The sequence below is a fragment of the Chiloscyllium plagiosum genome, unplaced genomic scaffold, assembly GCF_037043375.1.
Source record: "Chiloscyllium plagiosum isolate Xiang-an unplaced genomic scaffold, Cpla_swu_hap1 HiC_scaffold_7, whole genome shotgun sequence".
NCBI lineage: Eukaryota > Metazoa > Chordata > Chondrichthyes > Orectolobiformes > Hemiscylliidae > Chiloscyllium > Chiloscyllium plagiosum.
This window is the reverse complement of record NW_028270145.1, coordinates 117,714,575-117,727,701: the sequence shown is the minus strand read 5'-3', so window position 1 is coordinate 117,727,701 and position 13,127 is coordinate 117,714,575. Positions and strand designations below refer to the sequence as shown.

At 52.1% G+C, this 13,127-nt stretch overlaps 1 protein-coding gene across 1 annotated transcript in view; it reads right to left on the bottom strand.

Annotated features, from left to right (window-relative positions):
- tns1b (tensin 1b) overlaps window positions 1–13,127 on the bottom strand; it is an 816,333-nt gene that overhangs the window by 176,534 nt on the left and 626,672 nt on the right. The window contains exon 18 of the mRNA XM_087988578.1: window positions 2,626–4,254. Coding sequence (XP_087844704.1) covers window positions 2,626–4,254 — 1,629 coding nt within the window. The remainder of the gene's footprint in view (window positions 1–2,625; window positions 4,255–13,127) is intronic.

Below are 13,127 nucleotides of genomic sequence, written 5' to 3'. Positions count from 1 at the left end.
CTGGAAACCAGATTCTGGATCAGTGGTGCTGGAAGATCACAGCAGTTCAGGCAAAATCGACGTTTCGGGCAAAAGCCCTTCATCAGGAATAAAGGCAGAGAGCCTAAAGCGTGGAGAGATAAGCTAGAGGAGGGTGGGGGTGGGGAGAGAGTAGCATAGAGTACAATAGGTGAGTGGGGGAGGAGATGAAGGTGATAGGTCAGGGAGGAGGGTGGAGTGGATAGGTGGAAAAGGAGATAGGCAGGTAGGACAAGTCATGGGGACAGTGCTGAGCTGGAAGTTTGAAACTAGGGTGAGGTGGGGGAAGGGGAAATGAGGAAACTGTTGAAGTCCACATTGATGCCCTGGGGTTGAAGTGTTCCGAGGCGGAAGATGAGGCTGTGTTGGGTAGAAGCTTCCATTGGTAGGAGAGACTAGGGCCGAGCCTTAGACTAAAGGGAAGACCTTTTAGAACGGAGAGAAGGAGAAACGTCTTCAGCCAGAGAGTGGGGGATCGATGGAATTCATTGCCAAAGGGGGCTGTGGAGGCCAAGTCACTGAGGATATTTAAGACTGACCCAGATAGGTTCCTGAGTATCAAGGGGATCAAGGGTTAGGGGGAGGAAGTGGGACAATGGAGTTGAGAATCTTATCAGCCAGGATTGAATGGCAGGGCAGACCCGATGGGCTGAATGGCCTGATTTCTGCTCCTCTGTCTTATGGTCTTATTAGCTTGGATCCCAGACCTTGTTCATTGCAGATTCCATCTGAATGTGTGCAGCAGAGAATCTCCACAGAATTTCCCACTTGTCAGAGAATGATCAGGATCCTGTTCTGGACAGACAGGGATCCCATTGGGAAGCCGTCAGGAAAGAGATGAGGAGGGGGCTACATAACATCGGGAAATTAGGAGGAGCTCCTGAGAATGTGTCATTTTTTAAAAAATTCCACTTTCAATTTCCTGAATCTCTCGGTTACAATCATATGGTTTCACTGAGGGATCGGGTTAATTTGTATTTCGGCAACTTGGCCCCTGATGGTGTGGCCTATACGAGACAGCCCTTCCCCCACTCCCTCCCCCTCTCCCTCCCCCTCCCCCACTCCCACCCCCTCCCCCAATGCCCCCCCACTGCCACACCCTCCCCTACTGCCCCCCACTCCCTCCCCCTCCCCCATTCCCTCCCCTCTCCCTCCCCCTCTCCCTCCCCCTCCCCCACTGCCCCCCCACTACCTCCCCCTCCCCCACTCCCACTCCCTCCCCCACTGCCCCCCACTCCCTCCCCCTCCCCCACTGCCACCCCCTCCCCTACTGCCCCCCACTACCTCCCCCTCCCCCACTCCCTCCCCCTCTCCCTCCCCCTCCCCCACTCCCACTCCCTCCCCCAATGCCCCCCCACTGCCACCCCCTCCCCTACTGCCCCCCACTCCCTCCCCCTCCCCCACCCCCCCTCTCCCTCCCCCTCTCCCTCCCCCTCACCCTCCCCCACTGCCCCCCACTCCCTCCCCCTCCCCCACTCCCTCTCCCTCCCCCTCACCCTCCCCCACTGCCCCCCACTCCCTCCCCCTCCCCCACTCCCACTCCCTCCCCCTCTCCCTCCCCCTCCCCCACTCCCACCCCCTCCCCCAATGCCCCCCCACTGCCACCCCCTCCCCTACTGCCCCCCACTCCCTCCCCCTCCCCCATTCCCTCCCCTCTCCCTCCCCCACTCCCTCCCCCTCCCCCATTCCCTCCCCTCTCCCTCCCCCTCACCCTCCCCCACTGCCCCCCACTCCCTCCCCCTCCCCCACTCCCACTCCCTCCCCCTCTCCCTCCCCCTCCCCCACTCCCACCCCCTCCCCCAATGCCCCCCCACTGCCACCCCCTCCCCTACTGCCCCCCACTCCCTCCCCCTCCCCCATTCCCTCCCCTCTCCCTCCCCCTCTCCCTCCCCCTCACCCTCCCCCACTGCCTCCCACTCCCTCCCCCTCCCCCACTGCCACCCCCTCCCCTACTGCCCCCCCACTCCCACCCCCCCCCCACTGCCCCCCACTCCCTCCCCCTCCCCCACTCCCTCTCCCTCCCCCACTGCCCCCCACTCCCTCCCCCTCCCCCACTGCGACTCCCTCCCCCTCCCCCACTCCCACTCCCTCCCCCTCCCCCACTGCCCCCCACTCCCTCCCCCACTGCCCCCATTCCCTCCCCCTCCCCCACTGCCACCCCCTCCCCTACTGCCCCCCACTCCCTCCCCCTCCCCCACTGCCACCCCCTCCCCCACTCCCACCCCTCCCCCACTGCCCCCCACTCACTCCCCCTCCCCCACTCCCTACCCCTCCTCCACTGCCCCCCTCTCCCTCCCCCTCCCCCACTGCCCCCCACTCCCTACCCCTCCCCCACTCCCTCCCCCTCCCCTACTGCCCCCCACTCCCTCCCCCTCCCCCACTGCCCCCCCACTCCCTTCCCCACCCCCACTGCCACCCCCTCCCCTACTGCCCCCCCACTCCCTCCCCCTCCCCCACTGCCCCCCACTCCCTCCCTCTCCCCCCACTGCCTCCCTCCTATTTCTGCTGTACCCTTGCTTCTCCATTCGATGTTGCCTGTCCCAGGCCCCTGGGCACTTCCCTGATGCCCTGCCCGGAGGAATGAGGGGGTTTCTTGCCAATTCTTACCTGCCACCCGCTGAGCCACCAGTCCCTCCAAGTTATAATGTTCTTCCTCGGGCATCCTGGTGATGCCATCAAAGCTGGCAGATTTGACGGGAGCCTGTGCCACAGTGTAGGATGGGAACGTGGCTCCACTGTAGGGGGTGAATGGTGGATCCAGAGAGGATGACTTGGCGCTGAGACCTCGTCTGTAACTTGTGGCTGTGGTGTCAGCTGGCTGTGCCAACTGGCTGAGATGGCCATAGTTTGGGTAATAGGCACTGCCAGGGATAGACTGGTGTTCCTGAGGCGGATAGGCACTCTGTAGGCCATTGTCCACGTGTCTCTGATCTTGTCCCGGTGAGCTCTGATGGATCAGATCAGTGGTGCGTGCCAATGGTTGGCTTGGCATAGACAGGTTGGCAGACACAATGGATGTCTGGGCGCTGTCTGGGATGTTGGCCTGAGGGGTGGGCTCACTCTGAAACCTTTTGGCCTGAGACAAGGAAGGATCGAGGTCCAGCATGAGGATGTTGAGGGCCTCAATGGATTGTTCAATCTCCTGCTGGGAGGCCATCCTTGGGAACGCCGGGATGTTGTGGCTTTGCAGCGTGGGTTCGGAGCTGCTGTGCTGTGGGCTCTGAGTTCTCAGAGTGCTGCCGCTGGGTCCCTCAGGCAGCCCGTTGGCCTGTGGGTGCAACAGTGACCAGCTGCCCTGCTGCTGCCAACTACTCAGGCCTCTCTGGACAGCGTCTCTGCTGCTGGTACTACGCGCCGGTGTCTGGGGCACCGGCTCATGCCTGGAGCTATCCGGCGTGCTGAATGACTGTGAGCGATACATGGCGTTCGGGCCAGTAGGGTAGGACTGTTGGACAATGGCAGTCTGAGGCTGTTGGATGCAGCTTGGCATGGTGTAAGTGACTGGCTGGGGGCTGGAGATGACAGGGACCAAGTGAGCCCGCGGAGCTGGGGCTTGTCCAGTCTGCGTCAGGCTGTTGCTTCTCGGGATGTTTTTGGTGTAACCAGGTTCCGCTGACTCTGGGTCACTGTAGCCCCCTCGCTGGGGTTTGTTGGCGTAACCCAATGGCGGCCCATTGGGCATGAGCCCAGTCTGGTCCATGGGAGGAGACTCGCGGTAGTTCGCCTCTCCTGCTGCTGAGGGGTAGGCACCCTCAAAGGACGAGAGGGTCCCCACGCTGTCAACGCTGTTCAGGTCATGGTTGGGCAAGTCGTCATCTAGAATGTCAGTCTCCCGCTCAGCGTTGGCCAATGGCAGGTCTCCGTTAACGTGGACCTGGGCAGGTACCAGCACGTGGTGCGCTCCGGCCGAGACGGTGAGTCCAGCTGCCCGGGTGTGCATGGGCGCCTCACTGTCCAGGCCAAACCCGCTGAGTAAACGGTCAAGTTCCCTCCTCTCCTCAGGCGAGATGCCCTGGGTACTGGCGGGCGGTGGCTCGTCGGTCTTGTCGGTTTTGGTGGAGGCGGTGGAATTGCCCGAGTCACTGCTCACCGAGAGGGTGTGCTCGATGTGATTGGGCACTCCGGGTAAGGGAATGCCGTTGGCAGTGACCGGATTGGCCGTCCCATCGGTCAAGTCCTTCTTCTTTACTTTGGCGTACAGACTCCCATCCAAAGGGCCCTGGGTGTGCACCACATCTACAAGAAACCACAATGGAAACCCATCAAACTGCCATCGGATTAACAACCAGACCCTCTCTGCTCACGGTGCCCTCCAAGTCGTACAGACCAGGGCTCAAACAAGAAATATGAGGGTAAAAACACACAGAGAGACAATACAGGCCTCAATGGTCCAACTCTGGGGGGATACAGGAGCAGAGAGACCTCAGGGTTCACGTACATGATCCTCTGAGGGTGGCTGGGCCAGGTGGAACAGTTGCTCAGAAAGTTTACAGGATCCTTGGGTTTATAAATAGTGGCACAGAGTATAGAAGAAAGGAAGTGATGCTTCACCTCTACACATCATTGGTCAGGCCACACTTGGAACATCGTGTTCAGATCTGGGCACCTTATTTAAGGAAGGATGTTAAAGTCCTGGAGAGAATTCAAAGGGGATTTCCTGGAATGATCCCAGGAATAAGGGATTTTAGATACAGGGAAAGATCAGAGAGGTTGGGCTTATTCCCCTTGGAACAGAGAAGGTTAAGAGGTGACCTCACTGAGGTGTTCAAAATGATGCACAGTATTGACAGGGTAAAAGGGATAGTCTGTTTCCACTGGTTGGTATGTCAGTAACAAGGGGTCACAATTTTAAGATTGTCGGTGAGAGAGTTCGGAGTGAGATGGGGAGAAACTCCATTACTCGGAGAGTGGTTAGGAATTGGAATGTGCTGCCTGGGGGGGGATTCCATAGGAGGTTTCAAAGAGAGCTGGGAATGTGTTTGAAAGGGATGAGGTGAGAGGGTTACGGAGATAGGGATGGAGAGTGGGACTGGCTGGGTAGCTCATTCAGGAGCTGGTACAGACACGATGGGGCGAATGGACTCCTTCTGTATCTCTATGATTCTATTAGAACTGAGCCAGAAGTCACATGACACCAGGTTATAGTCCAACAGGTTTATTTGAAATCACAAGCTTTCAGAGCGCTTAGTGTTGTGTGACTTTTGACCTTGTCCATCTCAGTCCAACACCAGCACCTCTTTTTCAAATATAAGAACTCATCTGCTCTTCAAAATAGTGTTCCCCAAGGACACAATAGCATCTCTGAAAGCATAGCATTCCCTCAGCCCTGCTCTGGTAAGGGGTAGCCAGGATTACATACTCATATCTCTGGAGTAGACCTTGAACCCATGACCTTCTAACTGGGTGGGGAGTGAGGAAGAGCTGAGTGATACTCAAATGCAATGAGTCAGAATTTGCTCTGAAGCTAACTGTGTGTGAAATAACACACTGTTACCAATGAACAATGAAGCAGTAACTCCCGCTAAAGAAGAGATTCATAATGAAGTGTCTGAAGTTTCTGGACAAAATGTGCTGTTCCAATGTTCACTTTGTGAAAATAAATAGAGGGCGACCACTGTATCCGTGGGTCTGGTTTCCACAGTGTCAGTTACCCACAGTTTACCGCAGACCAAACATATTACAGGGACATTCCGGAACCAGGCACCGGGCGGGGGGAGGGGGGATCTGGGAAGGTCAATTTCCCATTGAAATGAATGAGTTCGCGATTATCTGTAGTTTCAGGTTTCTGCGTTGGGTCTTAGAACGCATCCCCCATGGTTACGGGGGGGGGGGGGTGGGGGGAACTACTGTACCGTAAACAACACCCAAACCTCCTCAATAAAACCAAAAAGTGCTGGAGAAACTCTGCAGGTCTGGCAGCATTTGTGGAGAGAAAGCAGAGCTAGTGTTCTGGATCTAGTCTGACTCCTCTTCAGAACCAAAGACTGAAGTGTGAAATCTAGTTTGGCAGAAAAGTCGCTACACTCGAAACAGTAACTCTCTCTCTCTTGCTCTCTCCAGAGGTGCTGCCAGACCTGCTGAGTTTTTCCAGCACTTTCTGCTTCTGTTTCAGGATCCACATTTCTTTGTCTGATTCAAACCCCTTTTTTGATACGAATAGCTATAAATTACAAGATCAAGTTGACTGTGGTCAATTTAATTCTTGAACTAGCCTCTTCACTAGGAGTTAATGATGAGGGTTAATCACTTTCTCTATTACAGAAAATGAACAATTAACATAATCAATTCCTTCAGGTATTGAAATAGTTGGTAAGGTTTTAAAAGTCTCAAAGTTAATTAAATAAAATGCATTTTTCCTTTGTCATCTTTTCCTTTCTCATTTACTCCAAATAGTCTTTCCCTCTTTTGATTTCTTCCTTTCCTGATTTTATTCTAATCCACCCAGTCATTCCTCCCTTTTCCACTTTTAGAATCCCTACAGTGTGGAAGCAGGCCATTCAGCCCATCAAGTCCACCCAGATCCATCCCCACTACCCCATAGCCCTGCATTTCCCATGGCTAATCTACTTAACCTACACATCTTCGGACTGTGGGAGGAAACCGGAGCACCCGGGGGAAACCCACGCAGACACGGGGAGAATGTGCAAACTGCACACAGACAGTCACCCGAGGGTGGGGTACCTGGCGCTGTGCTAACCGCTGAGCCACCCAATAATAACATCCAGGAGATCACATCCTTCAGTAAGGCCCCAAATGCTGCATTGCCCCCCTGCTGAATTGTCCCACTTTGTGGGGGGTTCCTTTACTTGTTAATGGTACATGGGCATCACTGGGTAGAATAACATTTACTCTCCATCCTGAGGTGTCTTGGAAAAGCTGGTAATTGTCAAGTAACATTCATGCCACACAAACACCAGGCTACGACCATCACCAAGAACAGACAATGCCCACTTGACACTCAATGGTGTTACCATCACTGAATCCCTCACTATCAGGTCAGAGGCTGGGAATCCTGCAGTGAGTAACTCCCCTCCTGACTCCCCAAAGCCTGTCCACCATCTACAAGACACAGGTCTGGAGTGTGATGGAATACTCCCCACTTGCCCTGGATGGGTCCAACAACACTCAAGAAGCTCAACACCATCCAGGACAAAGCAGCCGTTTGATTGGCACCACACCCACAAACACCCACTCCCTCCCCCACCCACACTCAGTAGCAGCAGTGTGTACCAGCTACAAGATGCACTGCAGAAACTCACCAAAGACCCTCAGACAGCACCTTCCAAACCCACAACCACTTCCATCGAGAAGGACAAGGGCAGCAGGTACATGGGAACACCACCCCCTGCAAGTTCCCCTCCCAGCCCCTCACCATCCTGACTTGGAAATATATCGCCGTTCCTTCAGTGTCACTGGGTCAGAATCCTGGAATTCCCTCCCTAAGGACATTGTGGGTCTACCCACAGCACATGGACTGCAGCGGTTCAAGAAGGCAGCTCACCCCCACCTTCTCAAGGGGCAACTAGGGACGGGGAATAAATGCTGGGACCAGCCAGTGACACCCACATCCTGTGAACAAAGACTTAAAAATCTTGCAGGTGGACAAAAATAAATTTTGAGCATGAATTTTGGAAGGAGACTTCTAATGGACAGGCCACTTTGACAAGTGAGGTACATTGCTGTCAGCCTGCAGTCAGCAGTATATAAAGGGTTACACTCTGCACAGAAACCCACTCTCAGCCTGTCTCCTGGCTAAGAGTAAGAACGCAACAGGATTCTACTTTGCTCATGTCTCTGTCCACCAGCCAGAAATGAATTCCACTCACAACTCCTGCACCTCAGTAATGTGTAACGGAAAGCAAGGTGCACTCCCAACTGTGCTAATGTGCCTGATTATCATCAGCCCTGGCACGAAAATCAAACGTCTCTGACACTCTCAGGTCCCTGCAAACTTCGGTAAAATCTCAAGCGTCAACACCGCACTCACCCCGGGGCTGAAGCTGAGCTGAGGACGGAGGACGAAGCCTCCGAAAGCACCTGAAAAGCCTACCTTGCAAATGCTGTCTATCACCTCAAAGCAGAAAGACTCTCACTCCGCGTAAACGTTGACTGTGCCGGAAAGGGGAGGCAGAATTCAAAATCCACACCAGAGATAAAGCCAGGGTAGAACTTAAAGAGAGAGAGAGAGAGAGAGAGCTATTCCTGCAGTCACTGTGCGTGAGTGGGAAGTGTTCTGCAGATGACTGTTCTATAAATTCAACCTCCACCTGGTATACACTTATCAACTCCGAGCTGTGTGCTTGAGAGTGACATCAGCTCCCAGGGAGCAAGCCCTGAACCAGTCCGGAGCAACACAACAGACTCAGGAAAATTCATTCTTTTTCCAACCTCCACAAGACAGACCTCAGGCATGGAGAGATCCCAACTATCGGCAGACGGGAATTTTCCAGCTGTCCGCTCCACAGGAAGAGCAAAGTTAGATACTTTTTTTTTCCTCTCTGAAGTGAAACCTTTTTTGAAGACACTCGTCATGATTCAGAGCTCTGGAATTTTATCGAAGGAAATAGAAGCTGGATCACAGAAAACACAATGTTCCAGCCCCAGATATCACCAATAACCCTGTGTAACGAGACACACTGACAACAGACAGCTCACTGGCTCCCTGCACGCTCACTGCCAGAGCCTATGTTATAGGTACAAGCCCCCAAGAGGTGATTTGGCACAGAAACAGGAGCCAAAGTGCATTGGCCACATTTATTTCATTATCCATTTATGTAGACACTGGAATTTATTATCCATACAGAAATAAAGACATTGTTGTGGGTCTGGAGTCACATGTAGGCCAGATCGAGTAAGGAAAGCAGATTTCCCTCCCTAAAAGGCATCAGTCAACCATTGTACACCCCAATCCAACACCAGCATCTCCAAACCCACTTCATCATTGAAGTATTTCTGCAACAATTCATAGCAGTTTTCTGATTTTTATTGAATTCAAATTTCACCACCTGCTGGAGTGGGATTCAAACCCCATCCCTTCCCAATCCTGAACACTAGGCCTGGGTTTGAGGACTCACTAACCCAGTGACACTCACACTGCACCAAACAGGGGCAGGGGAAACCAGGCTGCTTCATCATTGGCTTCATAACATGAGTCGGTGACTGGAAGGGTTTAGTGTTTTTGGTTCTGATTGATGTCGGGGGGAGCTTACACAGCAATGACGAGCTGTGAGAGGCATTGAGTTTATTCCAGCAGCTAAGCCCATTAGGCAGATTGATGGAGGTTGTGTTCCACAGGCTGGGACCAGTGGCCAGTGGGACAGTGGGACAATGATGGAGATAGACAACACATTGACTGAGATCTGTGCACAGTCAGCGAGCCCTGTGCCCACCATCTGAGTGAGGCTGAAACCAGACAGCACTGTACTGGGCCTTTAAACTGTACCCACTTCACCATTCGGCCCATCTGGATAAGAGGTGATAGCAGCCCCATAAATTTGTGCTGATTTTTCTCTAAACGGAATGTGGGGTTTGGGACAGTTCCTTCAGTGGTTTTTACATCTCGTTAATGAACGGGAAAGTTAATGTTGCTTGTGGGTTCTTCAGCTTGGCACAGCTCGATGATAAAAGTGGACCTTTCAGTTAGTCATTCACAAAGCACCACAGTCAACACACCAGACAGAGAGGACAGTCGGGGACCCAGTCACAAACACCTGGATACCAGCGAAAACTCTTCAAATAGAAGCCAGCTCAGCTTGTACAAAATTATTATCAATCACTCTGTTACATTGAGAAGGAACAGAAACAGCTGAGACCAAAGTACAACACATTGGTCCTGAAGAGAGTGAGTGAGGAAGAACATTCTGTCAGTGATGAGTGAGACGTGTTACTAAGGGACAACTTGCAACAAGACAACTGAGAGGAACCGAGGTTAACGCACAGCTCCCCAGGGGGTAAACAATCACCAGATCAGGACAAGCTGTTAGATCTCCAAAACATTATACTGACATCTGAATTATCCACATTGTAAACTCTGTTTCTGCATTTTGTATAGTCCCTATATTGCCAATAGGTGCCCACGAACAATGACGTATAGGAGTAAATGACTGCAGATGCTGGTATCTGTACTGAAAACAACAAATACTGGAGATCACAGTGGGTCAGGCAGCAGCCAGGGAGAGAGAGCAAGCTAACGTTTTATGTCTAGATGAAGAGTTATCTCCAGATTTGCTGTTTTCAGTACAATGATGTTTTCCTGTTTGGGTTTCCCCTTCTTTGGAAAAAAGGAAGCTGTTGTGTTTTGTCTCTCCCAGATACACAGTACAGCCTGAAGGGACATGTTCATGATGTCATCACCACAGCCAAGCATGTGACCTAATGGTCAGAGGCCCACGGCCTCCATCTCCCTGAGTCCTCCTACAGCATGGAATGCTGAGGGCAATGTGCTCCAGAACATCCAAGCAGCTTAGCTCGAGTCCAGCCCCACAGGAACCTGCCATTGTGTCTACACACGGTGGCTCAGTGTTTAGCACTGCTGCCTCACAGCATCAGGGTCCCAGGTTCAATTCCAGCCTCGGGCGACTGTCTGTGGGGAGTTTGCACATTCTCCCCGTGTCTGGGTGGGTTACTCTTCGGAGGGTCGGTGTGGACTGGTTGGGCCGAAGGGCCTGTTTCCACACTGTAGGGAATCTAATCACATCGGGGGGTCAGTATGGGGTCGATTGGCCAAATGGCCTGTTTTTTCATGCAGTAGGGATTCTATGATTTTATGCAGAGACCAGGAGCTGGGAGAAAGGTTCATTGAATTCTTCAGCACCATGTGACCAAGCTCTTAGGTTTCTGTTCTGGGAACTGATATTAATAAGATTTTATCACAATAGCCAGGAGTATCAGCGATTATGTCATGTTACTCCAGAAGGCAGTGACCTGCTGAAACCTGACCCCCATTGTTCACTGTGAAGCTGAGGACCTGGTCAGACACCCATTTATACTCTCTGCCAAATCTCCAATCGGTTTTATCCATTCATCTTGGAACTCGTGGGAGGTGATGGCGCAGTGGGGTTGTAACTGGACTAATAATCCATAAACCTAGGCTAAAACTGCACAGTAACAAAGAATAATCACATCTGATTTGAAACATTAACTCTGTGTCTCCCTCCACAGATACCATTACACATGCTGGGTTTCTCCAGCAGGTAGAATTTTTATCTACTGTAAAAACCCACCTGGTTCATACATGTCCTTTAGGGAAGAAAATCTGTCATCCTTTATCGGGTCTGTCCTACATGTGACTCCAGGCCCACAGCAATGGGCAATTAGAGATGGGCAGTAAACGCTGCCCCAGTAGTGAGACCCACTCCCAGGGACAAATAAAGAAAATTACAGAGTCACAGAGCCGTACGGCACGAAAACAGACCCTGCAGTCTAAATCGTCCATGCTGATCCGACATCCTAACCTAACCTAGTCCCATTTGCCAGCACTTGGATGATATCCCTCCAAACCCTTCCTATTCATACACCTATCCAGATGCCTTTTAAATGTTGTAATTGTATCAGCCTCCACCACTTTCTCTGGCAGCTCATTCCATACACGTACCACCCTCTGCGTGAAAAAGTTGCCCCTTAGGTCTCTTTTATATCTTTCCCCTCTCACCCTAAACCTATGCCCTCTAGTTCTGGACTCCCCCACCCCAGGGAAAAGACTTTGTCTATTTATCCTATCCATGCCCCTCATAATTTTGTAAACCTCTATAAAGTCACCCCTCAGCCTCCGACGCTCCAGGGAAACCAGCCCCAGCCTGTTCAGCCTCTCCCTGTAGCTCAGATCCTCCAACCCTGGCAACGTCCTTGTAAATCTTTTCTGAACCCTTTCAAGTTTCACAACATCTTTCCGATAGGAAGGAGACCAGAATTGCACGCAATATTCCAACAGTGGCCTAACCAATGTCCTGTACAGCCGCAACGTGACCTCCCAACTCCTGTACTCAATACGCTGACCAATAAAGGAAAGCATACCAAACACCTTCTTCACTATCCTATCTACCTGCGACTCCACTTTCAAGGAGCTATGAACCTGCACTCCAAGGTCTCTTTGTTCAGCAACACTCCCTAGGACCTTACCATTAAGTGTATGATGAAGGGAGATTACGCTCAATGCAAGTCAAGATGAATTTGATTATATTTGGTGAAATGCAGAGAGTTACTAATAGGTTTAGTATTTCTACTCTTTCTTTATGGTTTACATTGTCATCACACTGACTACATAATATCTTTAAACTTCTACATGTAGCCCAGTTAAAATTTTCCAAACTCCTAAGTGGGCTTCATTCTGGTAAATATTCCAGTTGTGAAAACGAAAGGGCAGCAGATACATGGGAACACCACCCCCTGCAAGTTCCCCTCCCAGCCCCTCACCATCCTGACCCGGAAATATATCACCGTTCCTTCAGTGTCACTGGGTCAGAATCCTGGAATTCCCTCCCTAAGGGCATTGTGGGTCTACCCACAGCACATGGACTGCAGCGGTTCAAGAAGGCAGCTCACCCCCACCTTCTCAAGGGGCAACTAGGGACAGGGAATAAATACTGGGCCCAGCCAGCGATGCCCACACCTCAGCATGAATGTTTTAAAAACTGTGATTATTGATGTGAGCTGCATTAGTCAATCTCAGGGTTCCTATTCCTCTATTAAGGGTTCTTGTGCTTTTGGGGCTGGGCAGTCAATTAGTAGGCTCTTAATGCAATGTATCTGCTGCCCTTGTCCTTCTAGATGGAAGTGGTCATGGGTTTGGAAGGTGCTGCCTGAGGATCTTTGGTGAGTTTCTGCAGTGCATCTTGTAGATGGTACACACTGCTGCTACTGAGTGTGGGTGGGGGAGGGAGTGGGTGTTTGTGGGTGTGGTGCCAAGCTTCTTGAGTGTTGGGGCAGGTGAGGAGTGTTCCATCACCCTCCTGACTTGTGCCTTGTAGATGGTGGACAGACGTTGGGGGAGTCAGGAGGGGAGTTACTCACCGCAGTATTCCCAGCCTCTGACCTGCTCCTGTAGCCACTGTGTTTATGTGGTGAGTCCAGTTGAGTTTCTAGTCAATGGTCACCCCCAAATTGTTGATAGT